The sequence below is a fragment of the Balaenoptera borealis genome (assembly GCF_965194805.1).
Source record: "Balaenoptera borealis genome assembly, chromosome: 4".
Taxonomy (NCBI): Eukaryota; Metazoa; Chordata; class Mammalia; order Artiodactyla; family Balaenopteridae; genus Balaenoptera; species Balaenoptera borealis.
Window position 1 is genome coordinate 98372765 of NC_138861.1, and position 15404 is coordinate 98388168.

At 45.8% G+C, this 15404-nt stretch overlaps 1 protein-coding gene across 1 annotated transcript in view; it reads left to right on the plus strand.

The window, feature by feature from the left end:
• Positions 1 to 15404, plus strand: part of SEL1L3 (SEL1L family member 3) — a 99951-nt gene that overhangs the window by 3342 nt on the left and 81205 nt on the right. Inside the window, exon 2 of the mRNA XM_082389254.1 lies at positions 8866 to 9436. Within this exon, the coding sequence (XP_082245380.1) occupies positions 8866 to 9436 (571 nt within the window). The remainder of the gene's footprint in view (positions 1 to 8865; positions 9437 to 15404) is intronic.

A 15404-nucleotide genomic window follows, 5' to 3' on the forward strand; every position in this document is an offset into this window, starting at 1 on the left:
CAGGTAGTCCAGGTTTGAAACCCAAGTCTATCTCCTTCCAGAGCCCCAGTTCTAGCCGTTCATTGCCTTCTAGCTTATTGCCTTCTGGATTTTGCTGCTTGTAACCCATTCCCCTTATTCATAGATGTATGGGCCATTAGCAAAGTTCTCAAAATTAGCAGCTTCTGTGAAATTGGCCAGGATGTGAGGTCATGTCTAAAGTAGCCTAAAATATGCAAAGCTGGAAGCCCAGGCCACAGAGTAGAAGCAGGATGTTAAAGAGGGGAAAAAAAAAAAAAAAGTAAAGCCAGAAGATATTTGCCATCACAATAGAGAGGTAAAGTATGGGGTCCTTGTATAATCCAGAGGCAGCTGGCAGAGTTTAGCACTTGAGTTTGTATGAACATGTGTCCAAGAGTATAGCCAAGTGTGCCTTGGAATGTATTCCAAAGACAAATTGTCCGTGATTTGGGGACTGACTCCTGTTTTGTGTTATCCCTACGTATTTGCTGGTTCTCAAGAGGTTGAGAGAGGCCTTCTAGTCAGATGCCTTTAAGCCCCTGCCACCCTCATGGAGAACAGGGTCCTGAGGTGATGGGCACATTCCTTCTCCATCGGCTGGGACAGAATAACCTTCAGTAGCAGCCCAAGAACAGTACTGTGACTGTAGCTAGCGTACTGCCAAAGCATGAATAATTGTGACGAGGCCTGAAAGATAAGTCACGGGACGATGCCAAGCAGATTTCTGAAAAGATGATCCCTGGTTCCAGCAGCTGCCCCCCAAATTCTGAGATCACCAAAGGTCAAGATGCAGAGAGCCTCCTCAGAGAGGGTGGGGCCTTGAAAGCAAAAGGTCACGGAAAGCGCTTCCACTGAGGTTACGGGTGCTGAGTGGTGGGGTCCATGCTGGTCTTTCTCTGCCTCAGAGACCCCCTAGCCATCCTCGTTCATCGTTAACTCTTACCTTCCACCAGACTTGGCTAGAACAGCCTGAGACTGCCCAGCCCCATTTGTGACAATGGCACTTGGAGAAGGCAATTCTGTCTCTTCCAAACTGATCTCGAAGTATAATTTTTTTCTAAAATGAGAAAACAAATCTCACAATGGCTGGTATTGGTGTCAGCTGTAGAGCTGAAATAATCCGAGTGGACATTTGCACTTGTGAGACAACCAGAAGACAAAGAAACAAGAGGGCATTAGCGGCACAGATGCAGATGTATGTGAGGCTCATTAGCAGACAGTGACTGTGAGAGTCTTGTACAGAATTCTCTGTAAGCGACCACAGACCATCAGTTATCCCTCCAGAAGTGTTCATTAACTCCTTGCTTTGTGTAACACAGGACCTAGGGACTTCAAAACAAGGTATAGAGACCTTCAATTATCCAGTTTGTGCAAGAGTGATTATGGATATTTGAAATACAGAGACCCATCCTCTAACTTCACATCAGCCAATAGCTGCCACATTCATTCCAACCAGAGTCCCTAAAATCTCCCAACTGGCCGTGTTTGCCTCTCGCCTTCTCTTCCTGCTGGCTGCCCGTTGGCAAAAGTGTGGGAGCCACCAATTGGCTGAACGGAGCAGCTGGAGGGAAGGTAGCAGAGAAGGCGTAAAGAAGCCAGGCAATTCACGGAGAAGTTGGATAGACTGGAGTAGACTGTAAATAGCCTGAAGTGAATTCAGTTACCCTGTTTATTGGCTCATCCCATTCCCCGGAGAAAGGAACGGAGGGGCACGAGGGCATGCGGGATGTGAGGAATTGCTGAGGAGGTTCTGCTTTGGTGGCTTGTCATTTGCCTCCCAGCCTCACCCGAAGAAGGGCTGAACCAAGCGGGGGAGTCGGCTCAGTGCAGCGTGTGTGTTTGTGAGTAAGATAACATCTACCCTCCCCAGACATAATGCATGGTGATCTGATGTGATTTTAGCCCCTCACCCCACACTTTCAAGACGGGAGTGAGCCAAGTCCCAAGATTCCCCCACCTGTAACCAGAAGGTGGTGACAGGTGTAGAAGTGGATGAGGTGAGGGCATCATTTTGGGTGTTTCTGGAGGGCAGCAGGCACACCATCACCAGCTTTGGAGTCAGCAGCTATGGATTTGAATTTTGGTTCTGCTTTTTAGTAGCTGGTTGTTCTTGTGCAAGTTACTCACCCTCTCTGAATCCATTTCATTTCCTCAGCTGTTAACTGGAATGTTGTGTCCCTCAGAGAGCTCTTGTGAGGTTAGAGGGGAGAAGTTCTATGAAATTCAGTGTGAGAGGATGAGGTTAGAAGTGAATGAGAAGACTTACTGCGTTTGTCCCCGTGCCTAGCACGTAGTAGGTACTCAATGAAATTAAACTGCACCAAACTTGGTTACCCTCTCATAATTTGTGTTAGCAAGAAATAGCATATGAAACAGTATTAAAAGGGGGAGAGGATCCAACACAGCAAGGAATGTTGATCGTTATTGCAATGGCGTTTCTCTAGCCAGCTCTCAGGTTTGGGAAGGCATACGGGTCGGCTGGGAAATGTTTCCCAAGGCTCATCTTGACCTCGAAGTCCATATTGATGTCATCGCTCATTCTGCTTAATTGCGTGCTTTGTTGACATAAACAGAATTTTTGCTTATTTCTAGTTGGCAGATATCGGAAACGTAGGCCTCTTAAGCCAATGCAATTACCTTTTGACCTCTGGAAAGTTTGATCCAGCCAGTTTGGAGAGAGGGCGCTCAAGAGCCAAGGTTTTCTTAGGTGACTGTGGGGCAGAATGGACAAGGATGAGAAAAATAGTCAATTGTTGTTTGCAATCAGACATACCCACATGCACATGTAAGTGTAAATGGACTGCCCATAGAGAGACACAAGTGACGTGAGTTAAGATTTTCTAATCTCTGTTTCCTTAAATAATAAGTGGATCATATAGAGAAAAGAGCCAAGTTTTCTCACATCTTTGGAACAAGGGAAGGTTATTTGAATAGAGTTTCCTCTTACTGATTTTTAAAGGAATGAGATGGACTCATCCTAAAAAAAGTTCAGGTGGTTTTGATAGATTATTTTTTCCATCCAGAAGATACATTAAGTTCATCTGTTTCTTGATTCCCAGGCTGAACGGAATGCATTTAGAGTTCCAATTTTGGGTCTTTTATCAGGAACACACACGAAATGACCCATTTCTGTCTTTTTTTAAAAAAAATTACAAAACATACACAATTACACAAAGACAAAGGAATCTATGTTTTGTGACTGTGTGGGATGTTGTCAAATTTGACTTTGATTAGGGCTTCATTCTGGTATAAACAGATGTTTGAGGGCTCAGGCATCTTTCAGGGCCCAGCTCCGTTGTGTGCGGAGCAGATCAGCAGCTTCCAAGGTGAAACATCTATGTGGTTGCCTAAATGGCATAATTTGAGGGGCACAGAGGTGCCCTTTACACCGCAACTATCTTGCTTACAGCTGCAGTGCATTTGGCCTTTGTTTTTAAGGCATTATCTCCACCAGGCTGGCCTAGAAATGCAGAGATGTGACATTACCGCAGTGTTTCTTCATTATCACATTAATATGGGTGAACTCGCCAGATGAGCACGAGTCCAACGGGGGTGGAGGGGCAGGAAATTTAAAATTTTTAATTTATATTTTTTGGTGTGGGGAAATGGAAAAGTTCTAGAATGTAGGGCAGTTGTCTGAAAGGGAGAAGTCCACCCTAACGGGACAAGGTGGGTGCGAGTGCCACCTTCTCTGACCTCACAGTCCCCCGGGTCAACTCTGACCCCCAGGGGCCCAGTGAAATGTTCTTTGGAAGGAGATTAATGAGGCTGGATGAAAAACAGAGACGTGCCAACCCCCATCCCCCCACCTGCCCCAAAGAACTTGTGAATGTCAGGAAAGTTTCGTGGGGATTCAAGATTGGATCGAGTGCTTTGGTTTATATGCAGGTGCCCCCAGGGCTGTGGGGCAGTTGATCTGAGTTGGACCACCGAGGCACCTGGCAGAAATGCCCACGCCTGGTACTTATTTCAGCAAAAAACCCTTAGCCAAACTCTACAATGTGCCGAGCTCTATCTTATAAGCCGGGGACGTAACAATGAACAAGACGTGGACTCTGGCTTCATAATTTCTAAACAAAGGAACGTTTGGGTAATTTTTAGCTTATGTTAATGCAACCTGGCATGTGAAAATACCTATGAAGGTTGGACACGTGTCATGCCCGTAGCTGAAACTCTTCAAGTTAATTGCCTTATTTTCCTGGCAGGAAATAGCTCATAACACACACATAACTTGAGCCAGGAAATCAGCTGCAGCTTAATCAATATTTAGAATGTGATGTGTCTCTAATCGGTGTTGGTTTTGTACATAACAGAGGTAGCCACGACTCATGGCGTAGCAGCTGCCCGCTGGGTCTGCTCCAACCCGCAAGATGCCAGCTTCCTATGTTACATAGGTGCCCACGAGAAGGAAGATTGCAAAACCTTCCTGAGGGATTTAGACCATGCTCCTCAAATCACATACAGTAACTCTGAGGTCCTCTTTGGGGCTGGCATACCCCCATCATATTAGGGACATCACCCTATCCCTGAAGTTACTCTTCTCTTGTTCCCCAGCTGTCACTAATGTTTCTCTCACTTCTTTAAATATCTATCTCAGTCCATGAAATTCTCGTTGTTGTTGTTGTTGTTTTTTGGCTGCGCCAAGTGGCTTTCGGGATCTTAGTTCCCCAACCAGGGATGGAATCTGTGCTTCCTGCAGTGGAAGCGCGGAGTCTTAACCACTGGACCGCCAGGGAAGACCCGTCAGACCATGAAATTCTACCTCTTTTCCTAGCCTAGCTCCAACTTCTCATCCTACTTAGATCTTTATTGAAACATTAGCAAGGTGTCAACATACCTATGAGGGACCCTTGGCAAAATAGCAAATCAAGCCCCATCAACCACATGTATAGGAAATGATGCCTGACTGGGTTATTCATCTTATTTCCCCTATGTGATTGTTCCTTTAAAAAGTCTATCTTCTGTCACTCTGTGTTCTTTAAAACTCTATAGCACTTTAAGTGGTCTTCTAATTCAGCTGATTATTATATGATCTTGTCATCTTTGAAAATGGCTGTAATCTAAAATAATGAGAACACATTTTCATAAAAATGACAAAATAAATAATACCTAATAATACAAAAACTCTATCTAGAATAAAAGCTTGATAGTCTATAACAGTGATCTGCAAACTATGGCCCCCGGGCCAATCCGGCCAGCTACATTTTTCTGTAAACAAGGTTGCACTGGACCACAGCCATGCTCACTGGCTTGTGTGTTGTCAATGTCTGCTTTCTTGATACCACACTAGATGGACATCAAGCGGCTGAAAAACCCAAAATAATTACCATATGGCCCTTTTTTACAGGAAAAGTCTCTGACCTCAGATCTAGCATAGCACCACTGGGTAGAAATATGTGAGCCACAAATTTGAGCCACATATGTAATTTCACATTTTCTAGTAGCCACACTAAACAAGTAAACAGAAACAGGTAAAATTAATTTTAGTAATGCATTTTATTGAACTCACTGTATCTTAATCTTATCATTTCAACATGTAATCAGTATAAAAATTATTAATGAGATTTTTTTTTATCCTTTTTTGTGTTCAGTCTTTGAAATCCATTGTACCTTTTACACTTACAGCACATCTCAGTTTAAGTGCTTAGTATGACTTGTGGCCACCATATCGGATAGCATACATCTAGGACCCATCAACCTGGAATTTACTTTTACTTCACTTGAGACTCTGAAGCCAGTGAAAACAAAATGATCTTCATATGCGTATATGGAGATTTCCTTAAAAACAGAATTTCAATAAAAAGTCCTGGAGAGAATACACAGTCAGGTGTCCCATACCTTTATCATTATCATCTGTCACCACCCACCTCCACAATGATGAGCCTGGGGTCTGGAAATTTGTGGGTCACCAAGCAAAAGTGAAACTATATTTAGCATGATGCTGTGCTTATTAATGTGGAAAAGTGGGCTGGGGCATTTTTAGCAATAAGATGTAAATGAATTAACTGCACTTTCCAATGAAATTTAAGGAAATCAGACAGCTCTGTTTAAAAGAGGTTTTCACTGGAGTTCCTAGCATCAGCAATAAAAATGTGATTTAAAAAAACTGAGGTGGGAGAACGGGGCCTGGGTGAGGTATTAAGGTATACGTGAAAAGAACGAGGAAGAGGTTTTAAGTCATTCTTTGAGAAGGGACACAATGTGATATTTAATATACCACAGCATATCCTGGACTCTGCTCCCTATTGTCTCACTAAATAAGCAAATGTCTCCTTCCGGGGAGCTGAGAAAGGGAAGCCTTGGGGGCATTTGGACGGAGGAGCGCAGGTCACCCATGGGCACCACTCTGGTCCAGCTCCCATCAGCACCAGCAGTCTCTGGCTTCGGCTAAACGCTGCTATGGGCTTAATAGCTCGATTTGAATCTTGAGAAGGGGGCCACGTCTCAGCACATCTGGCCAAATGAATAAACCATCCCTTGTGGACAAATGCTGGCTGTATCTGTCTTCATATGAAAGCAGAATCAGCCTGGAGGTCTTAGGCAGCTGTGGAACGGCAAATCTTTGGTTTCATGGTGTGTGCTGTGGGGTGGAGAATGTCAGAGTGGGCATGAGGAAAAGGAGCCCGGCTTCCGGGCCGGCCTCTGCTAAGCCTGCAGCTGCGGGATGTCGGAGAACATCCCCTCGGGGTTGCCATGTCCTCGTCTGAAAACTGGGGTGGGCTGGCTTATCACCAAGGGCTTGTGACCCTCATATTCCCGTGTCCTTTTGTGTCTTTATTTACCCCCCTTCTGTCCTCTGGCCAAACCCGGCTGCTTGCTAGACCCCCAGGACAGCCGCCTGTCCCTCCTTTCATGTCTCTACTTAAACTGTTCACACCACTTGCAGTGTCCTCCCTTTGCCTCTCTACCTAAAGAACTTCTCTTCATCCATCGAAGCCCAACTGAAATGCCATTTCCTCCATAAAGCCTTTCCCAGAGCCCCCAGTCAGAATTACTGTCATTTGGTGCTGTGTTCCCTTAGGATTTGCATTTAGTTTGACTGGAGTGCAGGCCATGTTCTGCCATGTGTCTGTTATTTGTAAACGTGATTCTCTGATTCCAGACTTCGCGTGTTACTCACCTTTGGCCCTCCTACAGCCTTAAGCCAGAATTGAAGAAAGAGGTCCCTATTTCTTCCTTCTTTGGAGAAGACCACAGTGACCTTTTTCTTTAAACTTGTGGTTAAAATATTTATAGCCTAACATTTACCACTTTAGCCATTTTTAAATTTATAGTTCGGTGCCAGTAAGTACTTTCACATGGTTGTGCAACCATCACCAGAACTCTTTTCACCTTGTAGAACTGAAACTCTGTACTCATTAAACCACAGCTCCCCATTTTCCCTCCCCCCAAGCCCTGGTAGCCACCATTCTACTCTCTGTCTATGAATCTGACTACTCTTGGTACCTCATATAAGTGGAATCAGACAGTATTCTTTCTTTTGTGACTTTCATTTCACTTAGCATAATGTCTTCAAAGTTCATTCATATTATAGCATGTGTCAGAATTTCCTTCCTTTTTAAGGCTGAATAATATTCCATGTGTGTATATACCACATTTTGTTTATCTGTTCATCCATCAGTGGACAGTTGTGTTGTTTCCACCTTTTAACTATTATGAATAATGCTGCTGTGAACCTGGTGTAAGTCTATGAACATATCTCTTCCAAGCCCTGCTTTCAACTTAGATATAGACCCAGAAGTGGAATTGCTGGATCATATGACAATTCTGTGCTTAATTTTTTAGGAACTACAGTACCGCCTTCCACAGTGGCTGCACCATTTTACATTCCCACCAGCAATACACAAAGGTTCCAAATTGCTCTGCATCCTCTCGAACACTTGTGGTTTTCTTTTTTTAAAAAAATAGTAGCCATTCTAATGGGTGTAAATTGGTCCAAAGTAACCTTTTTGCTATTGTGTTACGGATGTCTAAATCTCAAAGTCACATTTAGAAGAAGAGCTCTTAGCATCCATCCATCCGTGCCTCATGATCAAAACATTGCCTTAATTTCAGGACCAAACTTTCCAGATTTCTTCTGGAAGGAAAGTCCACACTGAGAGGGCTTCATCATCTAAAGAACTAGATAACTAACACAACATTGTAAATCAAGTATACTTCAATATAAAATAAAAATGGAAAAATGAAGAACTAGATAAATAAACCTGCAGCTAAAATCTTTCTTGGCACCTGTGGCACCATGCATGATGAAAGAATCAGACAACACAGCTTGTGGTCCACGCCTGCCTGTGTGTGATTTGGAGCAATAGAAACCTCTTGCTGGCCCATTCATCATGCATGCCTGTCCTAGCTCAGAACTTATGGAGAAAAAGCGCCCCAGCTGGCATCCCTGATATGTGTTCTCTCCGGTGCACTTTGAACTCTTCTCCCATCCTTTGATTTGGCTGCATTTGACCACCATTTGAAGTCAGGACAATAGTTTGGAAATGTCTGGAGTCGGATTGCCTCTTTTTCACTTTAAGGCACGTTCACTGCTCCTGGCTTTGTCGTGAACTAGCTCCATCATTTGGAAACCAACTCTGGAATGTTTGCCACGTAGATTTGAAAGTCCCATCTTGATGAGCAGATGCTACTGAGTCTGGAGAGGGAGTTTAATGTGGCCTAATCTTCATTTGTGTGTATGTTGGTTTTTCTCCAATTATTCGGTAGTGCTTTCGACATCTTTTATCTTCCACTTTCATTACATTATGTAAATGGATATTTTTTTCTTCCAGGAAAATAATGATTCACGTATCTGTTAATATGATCATTTTTTTTTTAATATGATCATTTTTAAGGTTTCTCTATTTTTTTTTTTCTTTTCAGAATTTTGTACCATCTTTGGGTAGGCAGACTTCCCTGACGACGTCGGTGATACCCAGAGCTGAGCAGAGCGTGGCTTACAAAGACTTTATTTATTTCACTGTCTTTGAAGGAAATGTTCGCAACGTTTCTGAAGTCTCGGTGGAGTATTTATGCTCTCAGCCTTGTGTTGTCAATTTGGAAGCAGTGGTTTCATCTGAGTTCAGAAGTAGCATTCCCGTGTACAAAAAAAGGTGGAAGAATGAGAAACATCTTCACACCAGCAGGACACAAATAGTACATGTGAAATTTCCAAGCATCATGGTTTATAGAGATGATTATTTCATCAGACACTCCATTTCGGTATCTGTGGTGATACTACGCGCCTGGATTACTCACCGATATAGCGGTGGAGACTTGAATGTTAAATGGGAGGAAAACTTGCTACATGCTGTAGCGAAGAATTACACCCTGCTGAAGACCATCCCACCTTTTGAACGCCCTTTCAAAGATCATCAGGTGTGCTTTGAGTGGAACATGGGTTATATTTGGAACCTTCGAGCAAACAAGATTCCCCAGTGTCCTCTCGAGAATGGTAGGTCGTTTGCCTTGCTAGGAACCTAATTCTCATTTTATTTCAGACAGCTTTGATCATAAGAGGAGGGCAGGGGAAAATTCTTGTATTAGTGGTGGGGGACAAAGCAAATGGAATCTGTAATTTTGGACTTTGGGGACGAAAGAGGAAAAGTGAAAAGGTGTTGAGAAGAGACAGAGTAGCAGAGAATAGGATTGAACAGGGAGGTGAGAGAGGGACAAAGAGCCATGGAAGGGGTACCTTGAGAGGCTTGGATCTGCTTTGCATTGGAAAGGAGCTTTAGTGCCACTGAAATGAGGATCAGGAGAATCTTCCTCCCCGTCTCCCTCAAAAATCCCACATGTGTCAGTTTTCGTGCAGCATTGGCTTTTCAGCCAAGCCTACCTGGGTTCAACTCCTGGCTCTGCCACTTTCTGCCAGTGTAACTTGCAGAGTCTCAGTTTTCTCATCTGTAAAATGGGGGTAATAAATAACAATTCCCTCAGGGCAGTATTGTGAGAATTAAATGAAATGTGCTCAGCACAATAATCATCACTCAGTAAAAAGTAGTAGCCACAGTGATGATAGAATGCAAACTCTGTATTGTATCCTAAACGTCACAGGGTCACAGCCACTGAAGGATCAATAGAGGAGGCTCCCGTGCCCTTTCTCAGCCTCTTTGAAGCACTGGGTTTGGAGCTCTCTGGCTACGTGCATTTAGAAGAAGGGGGGCTGAAGTTCTCTCCATTGTTGCGCGGGCACCTTGCTGTATGGATGCTGAGTGCCTGCCAGCTCCTCTCCATATCCTGCAACGGAAAGCCTATCCAGGCGTGCTCCCAGGCGCCCGCCCGGAGTCGGGCAGTGTTTCCTAAAGTAGGAGCCTAAGACCACCTGCAACAGAACCACCAGGGCTCTTGTTGCAAATGCAGTTTTCCAGTCCTCATCTATTTCCTGCTCAGCCAGGATCTGTGGGGCGCAGGGCCCTGGAATCCACATTTTAAATACATTCCCATGACTCTGATGCACCTTAAAGCTTGAGAACCTCTAGAGCAGGGATAGAGCTGGTGGGACTTTGAGTTGCAGTGGCTGGACCCCCAGGCGGGCTTGGTGGGTGGAGGAAGTCCACAGGCCTGTGACAGCAGACCCAGGGACGTGCCTGACACCTCTTAGTCTCCAAGAGGACTGGTTTGGAGCAAGGTGACTTCAGGACACAGTGAGAACACTGGCAGTGAGTATTTCCTGGGGCTACCCCGGAACATCCCTGCATATAATGAAAACTTAAAGGGCCAGAGCCCACTTGCTGTAGAGCCAACACATTTGGCAGTAAAAAAAAAAAAAAAAAAAAAAAAAACAAAAAAAAACTCTTTATTTTGAAATAATTAGAGATTTGTAAGAAGTTGTAAAAATGGGAGAGAGTCCCCTGTATCCTTCCCCCAGCTTCCCCTAACTGTGACATCTTCCATAACTATAGTACAATGTCAAAACCAGGAAACTGACGTTGATCTAATACTCTTAACTAGACTGCAGACCTTATTCAGCTTACACTGGTTTTTACATGCACTTTGGAGTGTGCGTAGTTCTAGACAATTTCATCCTACATTTTATTTTAATAGCCCTCTTCTGTGTCTGGCTTATGTTTGTGCAGTGCTTTAAATACAGAAATAACTAGAAGAAGAAGACAAATTCCCTTCCTGTGTGTGCGCACATTGGGGGTAGGGTGGGGTGGGCAATTAAGCCTCTGAAATCGTTGAGCTGCATGCGTTTTGATGATCAGTGTGCGTCCCTCTTCCAGGCAGAACCCCATGCTAGTATCCATCTGGAATGCCTTCCGCAGGGATATCTAATTTGTTAAGGAGAAGGAAGCATGGGGCGCACGCAGCCACAGTTTTGCTTTGCCTCCGATTGATTTTGTCAGGGCTTAATGATTCCATTTCATGTTTGGCAAATCACATATTTCTCATTGAAGAATGACTGAATTGCAAGCTGGAAGTTTTCAAATGAAGTCATTTACGAACCGGTTGAGTACTTAGGGCTCCTGAACATACCCTTAAACTGTGAAACGTCTTTTCTTTTCTTTTGTTGTTCCTTCCCCTATTCACAGGGCTCAGGAACAGCACAGAGGGATTTTTGTTCTCCCTGCCTCCTTCAGACCATTACTTTTGGGGTGAGAACCAGTCTAATAACGCAGAGGAAAACCTTTTCTAAGAGTCACTGGAAATAGGTGCGGGGAGCTTCAGCCACCCTCAAAACCAACTGTTTGTATGGCTAAGAAAAGGGGAGCACTTCCTCTCCCTCCCTTAAAAAGACAAATCAAAAGAGTGCCTGCAGCAGTCCTGTCAGAGTGTCCACGACCTCTGTTCTTGATTTTGTCTGCGCGATGGAAGGGGGCCAGGCCTCTGGCTTGTTCCCAGCAGGGGCTTCTTTATTCGGCTCTTGAAGAGCAAGAGTCAAGTGGGAACAACAAGGTGGCATCAGGGCGCCACGGGGGAGCTCTCAGGCCTGGCCTCGTCACAGTCTGCAGCCAGCCCTGGGGTGGGGTGGGGGGGGGAGACATTTTCTGTGTCAAGTGCCTGATGTCATACAAGAGGTCTGCGTCTGAACTAAGTACCCCCTGACTCGCTTGCCTTTTCTCTTTTTCTTTGCAAAGAGAGCCCAGTCCTCACTCACCAATGTTCTGTGAGTGTGGCTGCAGTCCCCCTCCATCAGAGCCTTAGCTTCGGCTCCCAGGCCCCGAGCTGTGTGCGCCCAGACGCTCTGCAGCTTACCTCCTGGGCTGGGACTCTGCCAGGCCGGGCCGGTGGGCTGATTGTCGGTGGAGGTGCAGCCGGCTTCTGTCCCGCCCCGCTGAGTAAACCGATCCCAGATCAGAAGCCGGCAGCCTTTCAGGACACGTGTGTGCCAAGGCTCGGCCACGTGCCCTTCGGATGCACCTGTTCCTCCTGCATCCTGGGTGTGTGGGCCATCGGCGGCTGGGTCCCCCCTGCCTGAGGCCACTTACTGTCCATTCCCCCGGGGGAGGGCACCGGCCATTAGCTGCTGCCCCTCACCAGCCACACGTGTGCCTGACTCACCCAGAGGAAGAAATCAACCACACAGGCCGGTAGCTCTAGGGGCGCACCTGGACTTGACGTCCTATTTTGACAGGTCAGCTAGCCCTGCGGCCTCTATCTTCGGCCCGTCACTGCATATTCAGTTGCTTCTCACCAGTGTTTGCTGTCATCCTAGTCTAAGCCACCACTGTCCCTGTCTGGACTCTGGCCATAAGCTGCAAATGGCCTCCCCACTTGCCCTCGTTCCTCACACGGCAGCCGGTGCAAGCAGCTCACCGCACCCCCTGCAGGCGGCTCCTCCCATCACATCAGGAAGGGTCAGCCATGTCCCTTAGCACGGCCTGTGGAATCTGTCCCTGTCCCCTTGCTGGCCTCATCTCCTGCCACGCTCTGCCACGCTCACCCTTGCCCACCTGTCCCAGCCACGCAGACCTGCTTGCTTCTCCCTTGATGTACCAAGTTCGCTCCCATTTTCGGACATCTGCATTACTGTCCCCTCCGCCTAAGATGCTCCTCCCCCAGATCACTACGTGGCTTGCTCTCTTATCTCATTCCTACCTCTGCACAAATGGCGTCTCATCCGGGACAGCTTCCTTGACCACCTTATCTAAGGCGGCAGCTCCACCCCTGCTACTCCCGTCCCATCGATATCCACCTTTTATTTCCTTCACAGCCTTGGCACGGCTGGACCTTGTAATTAAATATATGTAATGGCTTATTTGCCTGTTGAGTGTCTCCATACTAGAACACAGGCTCCATAAGTCCCGCTTTGTCTGGTGCCAGTGCCCAGCGCGACGCCCTGCACGCGGCAGGCTCGCGGTGACTGTTTGTTGATTGAGTGATGAATGCTGTGGGCCAAGGGGCAAGGACCCTTTCTCTCTTAGCTGATGTGTGACCATCACACTGTGACAGCACCCTCACACGGCTATCGTAGGGAGCATGTGGGGATGGGCGGCACCCTCCACTAGCCTTCCCTAGGGCCAGCACACTCTGAGGCTTCCCCGGTGGAGCCCGTTTGGGCTGAGCTGGATAAAGCTGCAGTGATTCTCCTTTGCAACCACACATGAGCTCACCTGCACCCTGCACATGCCCTCTAGTTTGAGTCTGTGATCTCCCACCCCTATGCCTCGGCTAAAGAAGCTTCTTTTACAGGCAGCTGCTGTCCCTGGCTGCCCCCCAACACTCCCCCACCCCCAGTGCCATCTTTCATGTCTTCCTGGCAAAATCATACTCATATTTCAGTAGACAGCTCAAATTTCCCCTCCTTCCCCCAAAGCACTTTTCTTTTCTTTTGACTCCCACATCAGAAATTAACTTTCTACCCTCCAGCCTCCCCTAGTTCTCTGTTGGTACCCACCACCCCCTTATGATGTGTATCATGTTCAATTCAATAAAGATTGATTGAACACCTATCACGTACCAATTTCTTTACTAAGTCTGAAGGCTCCAAGATGCAGACATGGTCCCTCTCTTTAAGGTGGTTTTACAGGAAGTAAACACAGCTACCAATCGTAACAGCTACTTTCCCTTACTGAGCACTCGCTATGTGCCGGGAACTGGGCTAATTGCTTTGTGCGAGTATCTAATTTAATCCACCCCGTGCTCTACTGTCGTTATTTACAGAGGAGGAAACTGACTCAGAGAGGTAGAGTAATTTGTCTAAGGTCACACAGCTAATAATGGAGCTAGGACTTGAACCCAGGTCGTTTGGTTCCCAAACACCATGCCTAACCATTAAGCTATACTGCCAGATGACATCATGAAGCCATTTACTTATTGAAGTCACTTATTCATTGAAAAAAGTTACTGAGCAGTCGACGTGTTAGGCACTTTGCTAGGGTTCTTCACAGAGGAAGTGCCATTTGAACAGAAACTTGAAGGATGAGTAGAGTTTTCACTGTCAGAAAAGGAATAAAGGAAAGGCATCCAAGCAGAAGGGAAAAAAAAGAGGAGGCAATGCAGACTGATGGGGGAGTGGGGACGAGCCTGCATCCCTTGGTGTGAGGGATGGCAAATGAGTTTCATCCTGCACGCCAGCCCAGAGCGATGGGGGTAGCCACCTAGAGCACAGTGCTGAGAGGGATTCTGAGGCCGAGTCTGTGCTTAGTGAGAAAGAGTGCCATGCGGATTGCTTACCGATGTCTGCCACGGGTGAAGTGTGGAGTAGCAGCACTTGAGCCATTATTTGTTCAGGTAGAGTCTCAAGTGTGAGATAGGCAATTCAGGAAATAAGACTGGGAAGGCAGGTTGGGGCCGCACTTTGGAGGTTCTTAAATGCCAGGGTCAGGTGCAGTAAGCATTCTGTCCTACTTCTACCTATATGAACGTTTTCCTGACCTTCCCTCTTAAGTCAGAAACTGGGGAACCTGGAAGTTTCCTTCTTCTCCACTCTCTTTTCACTGACAATTCATTCTCATTTTCAGGTCCAATAGATTGGAAGTGGAATTTCTTATAACAAAATTCCTTTACAACAAAATCATAGAAGACTAAGTCAAATTTTGGAGACAGACTTTACGTGTCTCTGTGAAAATATCAGTTTATTCAGTGAGACAATTCAGGTTAATGACATGACAATACTTTTTGTAACTATAAGAACTACACATTTGATACTTCTGGAAAAAAAAAGACACAGTTCTTTCTTTCCCCCAGTTAATCACTGTAGACTGGATTTTTCAGTAATACTGCTAATGAGTACCTAGCATCTGCATTGCCCTTTACGATTTTTGAACCACTTTTCCTATGCAGAATGTCTCATTTAATCCTTAGTAGCCCCAGGGAAGGACAGTATTCTCATTCTCTCCTTACAGAGGGGAACACTGAGGCCCAGGGAACTCGTTAATGGAGTCCCAGTTCTTGATTCTTTCAACTTTGCTAAGCCACCTCTCTGAAATATGCTAATACAGTCCTAACCCAGGTTCTAACTTAGAAGGAATACACTT